Source organism: Phascolarctos cinereus, unplaced genomic scaffold, assembly GCF_003287225.1.
Source record: "Phascolarctos cinereus isolate Bilbo 61053 unplaced genomic scaffold, phaCin_HiC Scaffold_726;HRSCAF=1367, whole genome shotgun sequence".
NCBI lineage: Eukaryota > Metazoa > Chordata > Mammalia > Diprotodontia > Phascolarctidae > Phascolarctos > Phascolarctos cinereus.
In genome coordinates, this window is record NW_027556098.1 from 271,064,919 (window position 1) to 271,082,906 (window position 17,988).

A 17,988-nucleotide genomic window follows, 5' to 3' on the forward strand; every position below is an offset into this window, starting at 1 on the left:
AGTCTCAATCTAGGATGGGATCCTCCTGGCTCAGTTTCCCCATTGTGTTCCTTTGGAATGTTTCCCACCTGACTATTCCTGAGTTTGGCTACGAGGAGAAACAGATACTGTGTGATTGGAGAACTGCGACTCTATTTGAATTTAAACAAAGCTAAGGATGTTTTATCTTGTTATATTTGATACGTCACCTGTTCCTGCTGTTTTTCCTTCTATAGTAAGTTTCTGTGATCAGAGCAAGTAGTCAGCATGGGACATAAGAAAAGGATTAGATTATAGTCATATCTTAAACTGATTGTTGGAACTTGCCAGGACTAATGACTGACTGTTTTTGAGTCTAACACCAAGTGTCCTTAACTGAAACCTGGGGGACTTTAAGTCTGGCTCAATGCAGTTTGAAGTTTGACATAACGCTCTGTCTCAAGTTGACAGGAAGTTGAGGGAAATATTGTCCCCTTACTCTAATCTCTTAGTGACAAGTTTCTATAATCAGAAGGTTTTGTAAGTGCAGTAACAAATTTACTAAAATAATTGATTATGGAACATTTTAGGTTATTATAGAACTGGGACTGTGTTCTGGTATGAGTTAGGGTCTTTTAATTCTTGGTAATGGTATGGAGATAGTCAGGAGCTTGTGGGAATGCCATTTTGTTATTTGGATAATATCATACTCTTCTGAAATTTTGTTACCATTGATTAATAATGTCAAAAGAAGAATGGCTTGTGGTTTATGTTGTAAATGCCATCAAAGAAACAAGGCATGACTAAAAGTTTCAGATTTTATATGTACTGTGTTAAAAATTGATATGAATGTACTGGAGCCTGTGATTAATCCCTTAGTGAGGTCTCATCCCCCTAGTGAAGAAATTAATAATGGATTAATGTAAAGTACAAGACACTGGGTTCTGATGTGAATTTCTTAAACATGACAATTGGCCATGATTCCAATTTTGAGTTCATAAAAATGATCAGGGTCATAATGACTAGAAATAGTAATTTAAATTGTGCTAAGGTCACTTTTGTAGGAGACTGGACAGAAAACTGGTTCCTACAAGAAGAAGAAGATGCTGAGATGCTGTGCTGAAGATGCCTGGAACAAATACCAAGGACAAGAGGACTCCACTGATGATGTTCTCTTCCAGACAGCTGTATAAGAAAATAATTTTTGAATCTTAAAGTGACAATTGCATTATTGTTTTCTTTTGAGTCTCTGTATCTACAGTTATGAAGAGGCTGCCCCTTTGATTTCTCAATGTTTAGATTAATCCTTCCCATATTTACTTAAACGAGTGGTCCTGGTTTGGGGGAACTTGGTGGAAGCTGGTTTTATGGTTCTTATTGATAGCAGTGAGTGGAGTCATACTGCTCCCAGTATGTGTCCCTTTCACGATGCAGTTAATTACCACCACTGTACAAAGGACACTCTCTAGAATGATTACATTAAGAGAGCCTGCTAGTGAGTCCATAAGATTAATGATATCGGGGAATCAAGGATGGATGGCAGTCAGTCAGGAAGAAGAGGGAAGGTTAAACCCTGATGAAATAGCAAACACGGAGGCTGAAGAAACTTAACGGGTTTGGCATGAGGAACTTGCAACTATGAAATGAGAGGGGGGACCGTGTGGGACAAGTGAAAGTTTCTCATGTGAAATGGAAGCTATGCCCCAAAATTTAGTTAAGGCTTTAGCATTAGCTCGGCCTAAGTTTCGTTTTCCTGTAAATCATGTGATTGGGTCATACACCTGTTACCCACCCCCCCTTGTTTTGTTACCACCACCCTAGCCTTATCTTTGCCAAATGAGGCAATCTTCTAGCTCCCAAGCTTGTTTTGGGTAAAATGTATCTCTTAGTTTCTGGGTAGAATGTAAGGTCTCTTACCTCTGAGCAATGGGGATAAAGATATTCAGGAGGGTGGAGTTTTCTTAGAATTGTTTGTTTAGGGGTATATAACTGCTTGCTTGCTGATTGTATCCTACCTCCCTACTCCAGTGCGCCCTGGGTAGGTGATGCCCAATTCTCGTGCGAGACTTGCTAGAATAAAACTTCTGTTTCTACTGAGAGAAACCTCTGAATTTTTATTTGGGTGGGTGATCTCTATCCCACTCAGCATTTTCTTATGTCAGGCCTAAATTTGGTTCTCTACTGCTGTCACTTGTTGCTCCTCGTTCTTCTATTTCCACATAACAGCATCCCAAGTACTTGGAGATAGAATCATATTCTAACTCCCCAACCCCCTACCCTCCATCTTCTCTTTTGTAGGCTAAATGGCCTTACTTCTCTCTGCCCCTTTCTGTATGGCATATTTTCTATTCCTCTCACCATTCTGATTATGTACTTATTTTCAGTGTTCCAGCTTCTCTGTATTTCCTAAAATGTACTGAAAAATGAGCATAATACTACAAATATGTCCTGGCTTAGACAGAGTGCAGTAGATCTGTTTTCTTCCTTGTTCTGAACACTATGCTTCTCTTATAGTTATGAGTAGTTTTATGGCAGCCATGTCATGCTGTTGCCTCATTGAGCTTTCGCTACATTCAATCTGTTATATATTTTCATAAGAACTGTTGTTTAGCGAAACCTCTCATTCTGTATTTGTGAATTATTTTTTTAATTGCAGGTGTGACTTTAGCTTATCTCTGTTAAATTTAATATTTTTTCAGTTCAGTGCATCCTCCTATTCTGTTGTTATACAGTGTTACCTGTCCCTCTCAGCTTTGCTTCATCTGATAATGACAAGTGTGTCATTTTGTGTTCATCAGTGTCACAGATAAAAATGCCAGTGAGAGATCCCTCTGGCACTTCATGAAAGACTCTTTTCTAAATTAACGGTGATTCATTAATGAACACCCTCTGGTGGCTCTCATTGTAAATTACCTTACTGGGATGATTTGCTAACCCTTATCTTCATTGGCAAGAAGGGTGCCAATGGGAGTGAAGAGATGAAGTTTAATCTCTCTTGTAAAGGTGGTAATTGCCTTTTGTGTACAATTTTAGAGAATAGTGGCACCTTTATAAACTTCTGCTATGCCTATCCAATCAGGATGGCTCTAAGAATATTTGGAATACATCAGAGAGCCAGTATGGAGGTTATGCCAGATATTTAACCTATCCATTCCTTTAATGCACTACTTGGTACTTTTTGTGGCCCCTCAGTCTTTTGGTGAAATAAAACCTTATTATTTTACCCTCAGTTACTCCTTTCCCCCAATTCCTCCATGGGCTGTCAATTTGAAGGGCAGTTCTTTGACAAATTTTTATTGCAGGGCTTCTTGACCTAAAGTAATTTAATTAGTTTTTATGGCCTCCAAGAAATTCGCCATCTAGTAGCTAACTTTCTCCTGAAGAACTTATTCAAACGTAGTTAAGTGGGACATTGAAGGCCATGCTCAAGTGTCCACAGCTAAGCCTGTATTCAGATTGTACAGTTAGAATTTTAATATGAGTTATAAATATAGAAATGAGTTAAATTAGATTTCCAACTATTTACTTTTATAAATGCACAAATTATAAAATTTATTATATTCTTTACCCATGTTAACATTATTTGCATTATAGTATTCACGTTCCCATAATTTAACTATTTTCCTTTCGTTGGACATTTAGGGGCCTTCCAGATAGGAATAAAGCTGTTATAAAAATCTTTGGAAAGACTGAAAAAGTAATACTTTAGGGGTATAGTCTCAGCAATGAAATGATCAAATTAAAAGGGTATGATTATTTTTGTAACTTCTATGTCACTTCGCTAGATTAGTTTACAAAAAAGTGTTGTGTTGGTTTGCAATTCTAGGAACGATGAATGAGTTTACCGTTTATCTGCATGCCTGTAGGTGATGAATTTTATCATTCGTAGCCATATTTGTCCATTTTATGGATGGGAGTGTAGGACTTATGGGTTGTTTTAATTTTATCTTTTTGATTATTAGTAAGGATCATAATTTTCCCCATAGATTATTAGATAATTAAATAATTTGTGAATAATATGAAGATTAAAAATAAACAGGATAACAGAGTATACAGTCTGTACAGAAGTAAAAGTGAAAATGAGTGGACAAAGAATTCTGATAGAGATTTACTACGTAGGAAGTGACTAAGAAGTATTGAAATTCATTTATTTAAATGTAAACAGTTACAAAGCAATTTTAATTGGGTATGTTTGTATTTTTATTAAATTAATAATATTTTAAAGGTACTAAGGAAAAATAATACATTCCATATAGACAACATTTATAAACTGGAGAAATAGAAACCCATAGTAAATGCATTTTCCATAAAGGGTAGTGGCATAGTTAGAAATAAAAATAAACCTGCTTAATGAAAAGATTAATGTTAAAAGGAAGCTCTATTAAATGAGTAAATTTTACCTATATTTTAATATTTCAAAAGACCCATTTTTTTCAGTATGGATATTTCTTAAGGTCTGTTAGTTTAATGAGCAAGTCCTTTTAAACAATTTACTAGTTTAGTGTGATTTCTTATTTTTTTCATTCACTCCTTTGGTCATCTCTGAAACTGTGACTTACTTTCATTCCTCAGAGAAGTATGAACATTCATTTTTATCTTTGAGACTTACTGTCTTGGCCTTAAATGTCTGTATGAGGAATTCAGATGGCTTATAGAATTTACAATATTTGCCTACATAGAGGAAGTGACTTAATGGCCAGCCTTTTGTATTGGAATTTGTTCTTCATTTCATTAATATTTTCATTTGGAAATGAAAATACTGCACTCTACTGTTCATAGTCTGAATAGCACTTGAATGAATTTCATTTTAAAGATGCAGGTAATCTAATGGAAAGACCTGGATTGGAAATAATACAGTTTTTCAGTATCCTTCAGATTGGTCTCCCTACCTTAAATCTCTCCCCACTTTATTTTACCCTCTACTGTACAGTTCTGACCTTGCCACTTTGCTACTTAAGGAATTCCAGTGGTTCCCTAATAACTCTAGCTAGATAAAATTATAAAGCCTGGACTTCAGTGATTGGAAGAGAAAGTGAGGCCGATGACTTTGTGCAGCTTTGCCTCACTTAAATCCAGTTCATGAGCAAGTCAAGACATCACCCCATGATGTCTCTCATTGGTCCTCTTTGGAAATGAAGGATGAGCAACAAAAGCAGTTACCCACTGTTAGGACCAGATAGGAAGTCCTCTTGTACTTGCAGCTCTTCACCTATGCTTCTAGTGTTCTTACGAGGCATTTTCCTCCATACATTCTACAGGCACCTTGGCCTTCTTGCTATTCCTCATTCATGGCATTCCATCTTCCAGCTCTGTGCCTTAAATCATTCCTCAGTGATTAACATTTCATCTGTCAGACTCTGCCCATATCAGTCATTCTGAACCTCTGGTTGCAGTTTTTAAACCTGATTATCTCCTATTGACTGTTCCTTACTTACATCCTCCTCAGCCAAACCTGAAACTTCCCACCCTAAAACTACCAAACCCTCCTACTGCTTTGGCATGCCTCTTCCATAGGTAGCAAACTAGATTTCATCTTGAACATTTTCCCACTCATTGAGTCCTGACTCTCTCTTGATCACACAGCTTCCCTGGCTACCCTTTCTAATACTGGTTGTATTTTCATGTACTGTGCCAGATTCCCTCCTATTTCCCCCTGTATGCATTGATTGTCTCCTTGTTCCTCACTCTGCAGTTTCCCTTAATAACTTTTCCTTGTGTGAGATTTATTCAATCCATATTAATCACCCAATCAACATTCTGAAAGCTTTTTTCTATAGACTGCTAGGGTACTGTGTCCAAAATAAGTTCATTGACTGCATACAGTCTTCATCTCCTGCTTAACTCTTGTTCTCATTCTAGAAAACTTCAGCATATATACTGATACTCCCTCAAATGCTCTAAGCTCCCAATTCCTCAATTTAATAATTTCCCATGTCCTGTTTTTCCACCCCACTATAGCTACACACACACACACACACACACACACACACGGATGGTTATACACTTGATCTAGCTGTCACCCACAGGTGTTCCACCTCCATTTTCATGAACTCTAAAATTCTTTTATCTGATCATAATCTATTGTGTACTTCGCCTTTCCCTCTGACATGCAACTCAGAGTTTGCTGTGTTCTTTGTTTTCACTGTGATCTTCAGTCCCTCCAGCCCTTTCCTTATATTTTACCAAAAAAGTTGAGGCTATTCACCAACAGCTGCTTTTTCTCCCCTTTTCTATGCCTCATATCTCTCAGATGCCTTTTGCGAGTATATTCTCAACTCCTTTTTCACATGAAAAGCTTTCCCTGGCCTTTGCCAAGGCAAACCCCACCACTTGCCCAAGTGATCCCATTCTATCCTGTCTTCTTCAGCAGATTATCTCCTCTGTCATCTCCACTCTCTCAGCAATCATCAGTTCTCTTTCTTCTCTGCAGCCTACAAATATATCCATGTCTTGCCCATCCTCAAATAATCCTGAATTGATCCATCCATCTCCACTAGCTATAGTCCCATTTCTCTCCTGCCTTTTGTGTCTGAACTCCTTGAGAAGACCACCTAATAGATACTTCTACTTCCTTTTCTCTCACTTTTCTCTCTCTGTGCAGTCTGGTTTCTGGCCTTATAGTTTAACTGAAACTATTCTCCACTAAGTTACTAATGATCTCTTAATTATGTAATCTAATGGCCTTTAGCCAAGAAGTCATCTTTCTTGAATTCTCTTGCAGCCTTTGACAATCACCTATTTTACTTATTGATCTCATCAGCTCATATGCTTTCAGTTATAATTTCTTTGCAGATTACTCTTGTCTAATTGTCCAGATCAAGGCTCTTTACTGACCTCCAGTCTGAAATCTCCAGCTACTTATTAAACATTTTGAACTGAATACTTACATAGATACTTAAATTCGAAGTGTTCAAAACTGAACTCATTTTTGTTTTTTCCCCCAATTCCTTCTCTCTTCTTAACTTCTCTATTACTGTCAAGGGTACAGCCACCCTCCCAGTCACTCAGGCTTACAAGCTAGGTGTTATCCTTAACAGTTCATTTTCTTGCTTCCCCATATCCAATCAGTTGTCAAATTCTGTCATTTCTATCTTTATAACATCTCATGTATACATACCCTTCTCTTCACTGAATCTGCCACCATTCTGATTTAGGTCCTTATCACCTCATGTCTGGAGTATTGCATTAGCCTGCTTGTCGGTATCCTTGCCCTGTGTTCATCCTCTAATAAACTATCAAATTGATATTCTTAAAGTGCTGATCTGACCATGTTCCTCACATCCCCTGTTCCATCCCTCCCTATACCTATTCAGTAAAAGATTCTATTACCTCCTGGATCAAATTTAAAGTACTCTGTTTAAAATTAAAGCCCTTCCTTCAGAACCTGGCATACTCATACCTTTCTGTTATTCCTCATATCTTACTCCTTTTCACACACTCTACTATCCATTGATACTAACCTCCTTACTTTTTATTGCATAATACACTAAATCTCCCAACTACAAGTATTTTCAATTACTATTTCTCATTCCTGGAATTTTCTTATTCCATATCTCTGCTTCCCAGCTTCCATGGCTTCCTTCAGACCTCAGCTAAGGTTTGCCATTCTGCATGAAGTCTTAAGGAAGATTCCTTAGTCTTACTGCTTTCTCTCTGAAATTACCCTAAATATATCCTATATATATCTTGTTTGGACATAGTTGTTTATGTATTGTGAGTGTGAGCACTTTAAGAGAGCAAGGGTTTTTTCTTTCTTTGCTTCCCCAGCATTTATCTCAGTTCCTGGCACATTGTAGATGCTTAATAAATGTTAGTTCACTAACTAGATGAATCAAATTAAGTAGTCAACTAGTGAGGAGTTAAAGGGTTGCCTTGTAACAGTAACCACCCAGTTGACATTATATAACATAATTTCATAGTCGACCTAGTCAACACCATCCTGTCACTCTTAACAGCTCTGTTTTGGAGCATGTGAGTAGGAATAGAGAAGGCAGATGGTGGGAGCAATTCATTGCTGAAGTTTTGTATGTTACGATCAAAGATAGGACAGGTGGCAAGCGATTTGAGAGTAGAAGTTTACTGATTTAGATACTAATTTAGAGATAGAATAGACCTTTGAAGTCCATCAGCTGAATAGCCTTCGATTTACACATGAGGAATCTGGGGCACAACAGGATTAAGTGACTTGACGACCAGCTTGAGGATGGTATAGAGTTGAACTAGTCACTGAGAGGCCAAAATAGGGAAGGGGAGAGCCAGTCTAAGAGAGAACTTAGGAGTGTAGGGATAATTGGTAATACTGAGAACATAGAAGTGGTTTTGAGAGGGGTATGGCATAGGGAAAGATGTAATAATAGGAGATGATGATTGGTTAATGGAATTTTCATATTCTTGGTTATGGAAGCAGAATACTTGCAGGTGGATAGAAGATCGAAGTTGTGACTGTCATTGTATATGGTTTACTTGAAATAGAGGGGAAATTCATGGTAGTTGAATTATTCAGTCAGTTAGCATTTATTAAGCTCATACTAGGCACTGTGCTTAGCTCACATTCCAGGCACTGTCCTAAGATCTAGGGATATGAAGAAAAAGTGAGGAAAAAAAAGTCCTTCCCCTAAAGAAGTTTATATTCTGATGAGGGAGGCAACAATAACTAACAGTAACTCTCTCATCAACATAAATTAAATACTTGGTTGATGGAAGATAACCTTATTGGGTGTATACTAGCAGAGGATCTGTAAGGGTTTCTTGGAGGAGTTGGCATTTGAGCTGTCTTAAAGGAGGTGTTATAATTTGGAGGCTGGGAGGAAGAAGATTCTAGGTACAGAGAACAGTCAGTGCAAACGGCAGTGGGAGTTGGAATATCATGAATAGACTGAGGAACTGGGAGGTTAATGTGTTTAAGAAGACTTCAGCCTATATGTCATTTGCCTTCTCTGTACCTCTCCTCCTCTGTAAACTGAGAATGTTTTACTACATGATTTTGAAATTCTCTTCAAGCTCCAAATCTTGTAATCCTATTCCTTTAGTGTAAATGAATTAGAAAGAGTTTTTATAAGAAGTACTTTTTTTCCCCCACACAATAATAGTTTTAAATAGATGACTGTTTATCTAGGCCATCTTGTCTTCTGCCTTTCCACTGTCGAGATCCTCCCCATTTGGAGCAGACCGTTAGGACTGGTCCTCCAGAAACCACACTCCTGGTCCCCAAAGGAAGTTAATTTACTCCCACCCCTTGAGCTTAGCTGTTTTGATTGGTGAGGGAGTGAATGTAGACTCACCCGTTATACCCTAGGTAGTGTGCCTCAGGCTAGATAATTTTTCTAATGCTAGCCATCCAACCTACTTGGAGTCATCTTACTATTTGCCCTTTTGCTGCATAGTCACTCTCCTCTGCCCCCCACCTTTCATCATAAACAAATTATTTATTTAATACTTTAATGACCTTTTATTAAAATATGTTATAATCATGACATAAAATAAAAAAATTATAAGAAATCATAAAAATAATAAAAGTAAACAAATAAATGATCTTTTTATTAAGGAGATTTATTCTGTGAAGTTTGGATTCAGTCTACGGGCCACGCTTAAGGACCTAGAAGGGCCATATGTGGCCTTGAGGCTGCAGATTCCCTACCCCTGTGCTAGACTATGAAGATAGGAGGGTCTACATATCTGCAAAACACCTTAACCACACAAAGCATTATCCCATCCTGGCACAGACTGGCTGGGGCCTCTTTTGCCTCCCAAGGACACACAGGGAGTTCAGCTTGGGGTGCAACAACAAATTATGTCAGATCAGGGGGAGTTTTGTCCTTGATGCGTTCAGGGCTTCCTGCATACTCTGGGTCCAGTGTTTCTAGAAAATATGGCAACTCAAAAAGACAAGTTTAGGGGACCCCTTAGGAGCCCTTAAGACTAGTCACCATTCTCATGACTCCCAGGACCAAAACTCCTTTCTCTGGCCATTACTCTCTCAATTGTGTTGTTTTCCCTTAGAAGGTAGACTCCCTGAGGATAGAGATGTCTTTTTTTTTTTAAGTCCCCAGTACTTACTGAGGGTAAGCTATAATTATGTTACTATATTGACCCTTTATTTTTCATTATATCCAAATTAAATTATTTAAGCATATTGCCATGTGACCTTTCCTGAAGTCCTACTCTAATGTTTTCTTGTGATGTTAAGGTAATACTGAAACTTATACCCGGGATGCGTATGCTCTGGCAGGTCTTGCCAGTTAGTGGAAGGGAGTATTCACCTAAGCTCTTTCATTTATTTATTTATTTATTTTTGGCTAGGCAATGGGGTTAAGTGACTTGCCCAGGGTCACACAGCTAGTAAGTGTTATGTGTCTGAGGCCGGATTTGAACTCAGGTCCTCCTGAATCCAGGGCCGGTGCTCTATCCACTGTGCCACCTAGCTGCCCCCACCTAAGCTCTTTTAAAGAAGTAGTAGTGCTGCCATGAAAAACTTCTTCCTTGATACTTGTACAAGATTCATATTGAGCAAGTACAAATTTAGGCTTGATTTGAGGAGGCAGAAAACCCAGAGCAGCTTAACTGATGGCTTTCTTCATTCTTCATGGGCAAAGCCAAATATTTCTCCTCTACTTTTATGTTTCTGTAATGCAGTCTGGCAACTACTGAAATAGCCCCATGTTGCTGTTTAAGTTACTTTACTATCAAAATATTTACAAATCTTTTGTTGTTTCCTTTTATTCTTTAGGCAAGAGGAGCAGATGTCCCAGATATCCCTGGAGAATCTCTTAAGACATGTGGCAGTACAGCAAGCATGAAAGTTAAACACATGAAAAAGTAAGCAGTAATTTTTCTAAGGTTTTAAGTCACTCTTACAAATTAATTCTTTTAACTGCTAAGATGTTTCATTTGGTTTCTTTGCTCCATAGATATAACTATGTGTACTTTTAACTATTTTTACAGGGATTATTATGGTATTGCTGAGTGAGAGTTGGTCTGTAGATTCAGATTGTTGAACCAAAAGACATAATGATACTTGAGTTTACAGACACTTCTGCTAATTTTATTTTTAAAACATCATGTAGCATTGGTTCTCCATCTGAAAAAGGAAGGTTTATAGTCTAGTGACCTCGTTTATTCATTGGTTGATGTTGTTAGAAAAGTTAGCTCTACATTCTGGGATTGAATGATTAAATTATTTTGTCTTGGAGAAGTAAGAAATCTCTATCAACTATCTGTGTATAATATTTATAGTTGGTTCAATAGGTCAAACCTTTTGCTTGGGTGCAGCATGTGTCAGTGTCAGTAGTTAGGTCTCAGCTTCAGGAATTGAAAAGCCAAAGGATAAAATGTTAATTCTACACTCTTAGATCCACCAATCCTGGACTTATGGGCTGTGACAACATTCACAGGTAAAATTGTGATTTTATATGTTTGGCCTTATTATTGCTGCCAGTTAGAAACTGGCTCTTCACAAATGAGTTTTGGTAGTTTTCTTAAAATATGCTTTCCTTTGAGCACTGGCTTTGTATCTTGGTTAAGAGCCTATAGGAATGCTGTTTTTTGTTTTGTTTTTGTTTTGTTTTGTTCATTGTGCTGAAATTGACTACTTTTTGTTTCAGTGACTCATCGTGTGCACGCGCGTGTATGTGTGTGTGTGCACGTGTGTGTGTGGGTTTGCATGTGCAAGCTCTCAAATACCTTATAATTTTTCTTATTAGACTCACTAGTTTGTGGTTATTCAGAAACTTATTTGTTACTCATTTCTTCTCATGTGTTTTTAGGTTGCCCTTTACTAAAGGTCACTTTCCGAAGATGGCGGAATGTGCACATTTCCATTATGAGAATGTGGAGTTTGGCAGTGTACAGGTGAGTTTGAAATGTGTCTTTTGAACTTTGTCATTCCTTATTTGTGAATTGACATATATTGGCAAAAATCACCTATCTTTTGCTTTTAAGTATTGTTCTTTCACCTGTCTTGATACCAGTAGTCTCAGTCTAGTCTTCCCCTACATATACTAAGCATAGGCTGTTATCAAAGTAAGGTAGAGAAACCAGGAAGACCCAAAACAGAAAAAGAAAATTATAGACGGAATTTCCCTAATGAATATTGATGCAAAAATTTTAAATAACATACTAATAAGGAGATTATAGCAATATATCACAAGGATTATGCACTATGACCAGGTGAGATTTATACCAGGAATACAGGGCTAGTTCAGTATTAGGAAAGTTATCAGCATAATTAACCATAACAGTAACAAAACTAACAGAAATTATATGATTATCTCAGTAGATGCAGAAAAAACAAAAGCCTTTGACAAAATACAGCACCCATTCCTATTGAAAACACTTGAGAGCATTGGAATAAATGAAGGTTACCTTAAAATGATAAGTAATATTTATCTAAAACCATCAACAAGAATTATCAGTAAGGGGGTTAAACTAGAAGCCTATCCACTATAATCAGGGGTGAAGCAAAGATGCCCATTATCACATCTGTTATTTAATATTGTACTAGAAATGTTAGCTATAGCAATAAGAAAAGTTAAAGGAATTAGAATAGGCAGTGAGGAAACAAAACTGTCACTCTTTGCAGATAATATGATGTTATACTTAGAAAATCCTAGGAAATTAACTAAAAAATTAGTTGAAATTAACAACTTTAGCAGAGTTGCAGGATACAAAATAAACCCACACAAATCATCAGCATTTCTATATATTACCAACAAAGTCCAGCAGCAGGAGATAGAGAAATTCCATTTAAAATAATTGTAGAGAATATAAAATACTTGGGAGTCCACCTGCCAAGACAAAACCAGGAACTATATTAACATAACTATAAAATGCTTTTCACACAAATAAAGTCAGATTAATTGCTCATGGGTAGGCCACGAGAATGTAATCAAAATGACAATTCTACATGAATTAATCTGTTTATTCAGTGCCATACCAATCAAACTATCAAAAATTATAGAGCTAGAAAAAATAAGAACAGAATTTATCTGGAAGAACAAAAGCTCAAGGATATCAAGGGAATCAATGAAAAAAAAATATGAAAGAAGGTGGTCTAGCCATACCAGATCTTAAACTGTATTATAAAGTGGTAATTATCAAAATAAATTGGTACTTGCTGAGAAATAGAGTGGTGGATCAGTGGAACAGATTAGGTACAATTATAGTAAATCTAGTATATGATAAACCCAAAGATCCAAGCTTTTGGAATAAAAATTCATTATTTGACACAAACTGCTGGGAACGCTGGGAAATAGTATGTAAGAAACAAGGTATAGACCAACAACGTAAATCGTACCAAGGTAAAGTGAAAATGGATACGTGATTTATGCATAAAGGGTGATAACCATAAGCAAATTAAGAGTGCATGGAATAGTTTATCCATCAGATTTATGGGTTTTATATATATATATATATATATATATATATATATATAGAGAGAGAGAGAGAGAGAGAGAGAGAGAGAGAGAGAGAGAGAGAGAGAGAGAGAACGAGAACGAGAACTGAGTCAAATTTATAAGAATACAAGCCATTCCCCAATTAATAAGTGGTCAAAGGCTATGAACAGGCTGTTCTCAGCAATACAGTGATCCAAGACAATCCCAAATGACTAATGAGGAAGCATACGATCTACCTCCAGACAAAGAACTGGTATTGATCAAATACAAACTGAAGCATGCTATTTTTCACTTTCTTTCTTTCATTTTTTTCCTTTTATTTGAGTTTTCTTGTAAAAAATGACTAATATGAAAACGTTTTATATAATTGCACATGTATAACTTGTATTTGCTTACTTTTTCAGGGGTGGGAGAGGAATAGAATTTGCAACTCAAAACTTTAACTGAAAATGTTAAAAAATTTGGGAAAAAAGCCAAACCAAGTGGGGTAGAGGAATGTATAACTAACTCCTTTATATGTGCAGTTTACACCATATGCCATGTTAGAAAAGATCTATGAGTAGTAAAGGTCCATGAGAAGGAAAGTAGAATCACTTCCTCTCAGTGATTCTTCAAGTAGAACTTGCATTGTTAGGGTCTCTACAATATATGCTGCTTATATACCCAAGATGAGAATTCACTTTGCATGGAAACCAGTATAGATGTTTAGGGTTGGGTATTCTTCCCCACTGCAAGTCATGTAAGAACACAGTATTTCCATTGTCTGGTTTATTTGGCATATTGTTAAAATGTATTATTTAAACAGACATCTCAAGAACTGATCTGGTTTGGTTATATAGTCATCCCTTATACTTCTGCTGAGACTTTCTTTGTTGGAACTGAAGTACAAAGTCAGAAAAGAGATGCCAGTCCTACTTATGAAAACAGTAAAAGTAAAGTTTCTTAAAGGAAATAATAGCACAACAATCACTTATTGGTAACTTTAATACAGAGTATGAATTAATCAACATTTATTAAATTCATGTTGTGTACAAAGCTTTGTGCAATGTTTTGGGAATTCAGAGTAATGTTAAACAGTCCCTGCCCTCCTTACATGTAAAAAGAGATAATAAGTAAACATATAAATATACACAAAACATTATGATAACTACCATTTATTTGGCACTTTAAGGTTTGCAAAATGTTCTGACTCCAAGCACCCTGTGAGGTTGGTGCTATACATTGAAGTTACACTTTTTGGTAGTCACAAGTAGATATGGGGAATCAGGGAAGGCCACATGAAGAAGGAAATACTTGAGGTGAGATTTCAAGTGAGGGGAGTGTACATTCTAGCTATGGGAGACATACAAAAAGCATGGAGATGAGAGGACGATATATCATGTGGAAACTAGTAACAAGGCCAGTTTGGTTGATGTGTAGGGGAATAACATATAGGGCTGGAAGTATAGGTTGGAGCGAGGTTGTAAAGAGCTTTAAATGTCAAACAGAGACCTTTATGTGATCCTACAAGCAAAGGGAGCCATTGGAACGTCCTGAGCAGGGTAGTGACATGATCAGATCTGTGTTTTAGCAGTTGCAGTTTGGCAACCTATGTATACCCTTGAAACATCCCTTCAAAAAAGACTCTCTGATGACCCTCAAGCTCTCATCTTTTATTTTTCCTCTCTTTACTCAACCATACTTCTGGGGAGGAGGGGGAAACTGTTTTCATTTGGTGCCTTGATGTTTTCTCCTCTCTTCTAAACTTTTTTTGATCTGGTTTCCGATCTCATACCTGAACTGAAACTGCTCCTGCTAGAGTTGCCAGTGATCTCTTTTAACAAAAATATATTTAAAAAATTTTATAACTTTTTAAAAATAGTAAGCATTTCTTTTTTCTCCCTCCCACCCATCTGCTCCTTGAGAAAAACAAAAAGAAATACAAAACCCTTGTAACAAATAAGCATAATCAAGTTAAAACAGATTCCCACATTTTCCATTTTCTTATTAGTTCATCACTTCTCTGTCAGAAGGTGGCAGCATTACTTATTATCAGTCCTCTGGGATCATGTGTGATCACTGCATTGAGTAGATTTCTTAACTCTTTCAGAATTGTCAATTTTGACAGTTGATACTAGAGTGTAAGTTGTTCTTCTGATTCTGATTCTGCTCACTTTACTGTGTCATTTCAGTTCATACAGGTCTTCCCAGGTTTCTCTGAAACCATCTTCATTTCAAGTACACTAATATTCCATTACATTCATAGACAATATTTTTGTTCAGCCATTCCCTAATTTGTGCGACCCACAAAAAGAGTTGGTATAAATATTTTTATACTTATAGACTTTTTACTTTGTTTTTGATCTCTTTGCAGTACAAGCCTAGTAGTGTGAGCACATATGCAGTTTAGTAATTTTTTATGGACAGGGTTCCGAATTGCTTTCAATAGTGGCTTGGCCAAATCACCTAATAGTGCCCATTTTCCTATAACTTCTCCAGGATTTGTTATTCTCTCTTTTTGCCAATTTTGCCAATTTGATGGCTATAAGGTAGAACTTTAAAATTGCTTTGATTTAAATATGTGTGTGTGTATGTCTATCTCTATGTGTACATATGTATGTATGTGTATATGTATTTATATCCAGTTCTTGTCTCTACCTTCAGCTAGAGGTACATCTCAGTTGACTGTGGATATTATGAATGGTATGGGCAATAGACATCTGAAACTCAACATATTCTGAATATCTTATCTTTTACTACAAACTCTCCGCTCTTTTAAAATTTCCTATTTTTTCTTTGTGCAGGGGACTACCATGTTTCTCGAAATTTGGGTTCACAAATTCTGTGACATCTTTAACTCATTACTTTCCCTTACTTTACATATCTAGAAATTTGTCTATCTTGTCATTTGTGCATCCACAATATTTCTCACATATACCCTCTTTTGTTTTCTCTCATGTGGCCAGCAACCTAGCTGTGACCTTCATTATAGCTCTCACTTAAAATATTATAATAGCCTTATAATTTGTTTCCCTTCTCATTTCTCCTCTACCCAGTTCATCTATCTAGCCTCCAACATGATTTTCCTAAAGCCCGTATTTCATGATGTTACTCTGCTACTTGAGAAACTCCAGTTGCTTTTTAGTACTTCTAGGAACAAATGCCAGTGCCTTTGTTTGGCATTTAATGCAGGCCATGGGCTGCTAGGTGGCGCAGTCGATAGAGTTGACCCTGGAGTTCGAAGGATCTGAGTTCAAATGTGGCCTGTGACACTTAGCTATGTGACCCTGAGCAAATCACTTAATCCTGTTTGCCTTAGTTCCTCATCGGTAAAATGAATTGAAGAAGGAAATGGTGAACCACTGTAGTAGATACTTGCCAAGAAAACCCAAAATATGGTCACGGAGCATCACTACTGAAATGACTCAACAACAAATATAATCCATATGAGGAATGACAAGAGCTTGATCTAGGTTGGCATATATGTTGAGAAAGGACAGTGGATGCAAGACACGTGGAAGTTAAAAGGAGAAAACTTAGCAGTGGATTACATACAGGAGATGAGGAAGAGTGATTAGTCAGAAAAGACACCAAGGTTGTTTGTTAACCTCGTTGAATATAAGCATTTTGGTGCCCTTGGCAGAAATGGGGAAGTTTGGAAGAGGGCGTATTTCAGGCAAATCATAATGTGATTTCTCTTTGGACATGTTGTTGATTTTGAGATTCCTACAGGGTTTCCAGTTTGAAATGATTAGCTGGCAATTGGTGGTGTGATAGCAGCTGAAGAGAGAGAGTAGGGCTGGATATATAGATTTGGGTATAGTCTTCATGGAGATGATAACTAACTTGTCTTACCAATGTGATGTCACATTAGACTACACAAATCTGGATGTTGAAAGATATTTCATAATGATGACATTGAATACCAGTTGTCTAATTATAAAACGTAGCTTGGGAAGTAGAAACATTTCCTTTATTAAATAATTACCATGGAAAAAGTAAAATTGCTTAAAAGAAACTAAACCATTCTACATATTGGTTATTTTGTGAAATGGAATACATAGCTAAGCCACTTAATATTGTCAAAACAGATAAATTGCTAGATCTGAAGACAAGAAGACCCAAGTTCACTTACTAGCAATGCATCTCTGCAGAGTTCACTCTTTGTGCCTCTCTTTCCTCATTTATAGAATAAGGATATTAATAGCACCTGTTGTTGAGAGGATAAAATGAGATGAAATTTATAAACTGTTTTGCAAACTTTAAAGCCACATATAAATATTAGCAATTGTCATTATACTTTTGCACACACACATTTATATGTGTGTGTGTGTGTGTATACACATTCTTACACACATGCATATATGTATATGTTTCATATCAGTCACTTTATGGCTTTGGTTAGTGCACATTTAATACTTAAGAAATTTTCCCCGATTTTTTTGTAAGACCTATGAAGCAGTTAATAAATTAATGAAATTAAGTGAAAATTATTAATTAGTGCTAGTTCTTATAACCTAAGTAATATCTGTCTTCTGTCCTTTATCGTCCCAGCCTGGTGATTGAGTATTAATGCTTGGCAGACAGAGTCCCAGTAACTTTAGTCTGGGAACTTTCTGATCTGGGGAAAAAGTTCTTTCTGCCATAGAAAACTTAAGAA

General features: G+C 36.7%; 1 protein-coding gene across 3 annotated transcripts in view; it reads left to right on the forward strand.

The window, feature by feature from the left end:
* The window catches only part of ARHGAP32 (Rho GTPase activating protein 32), a 359,487-nt gene that overhangs the window by 154,257 nt on the left and 187,242 nt on the right, over nt 1-17,988 (forward strand). For 2 of the 3 annotated variants that reach the window (XM_020963784.2, XM_078147104.1), the window contains 3 exons: nt 10,685-10,773; nt 11,307-11,348; nt 11,721-11,805. In XM_020963784.2, the coding sequence (XP_020819443.1) occupies nt 10,685-10,773; nt 11,307-11,348; nt 11,721-11,805 (216 nt within the window). The remainder of the gene's footprint in view (nt 1-10,684; nt 10,774-11,306; nt 11,349-11,720; nt 11,806-17,988) is intronic. The other variant, XM_020963787.2, reaches the window with a different exon arrangement.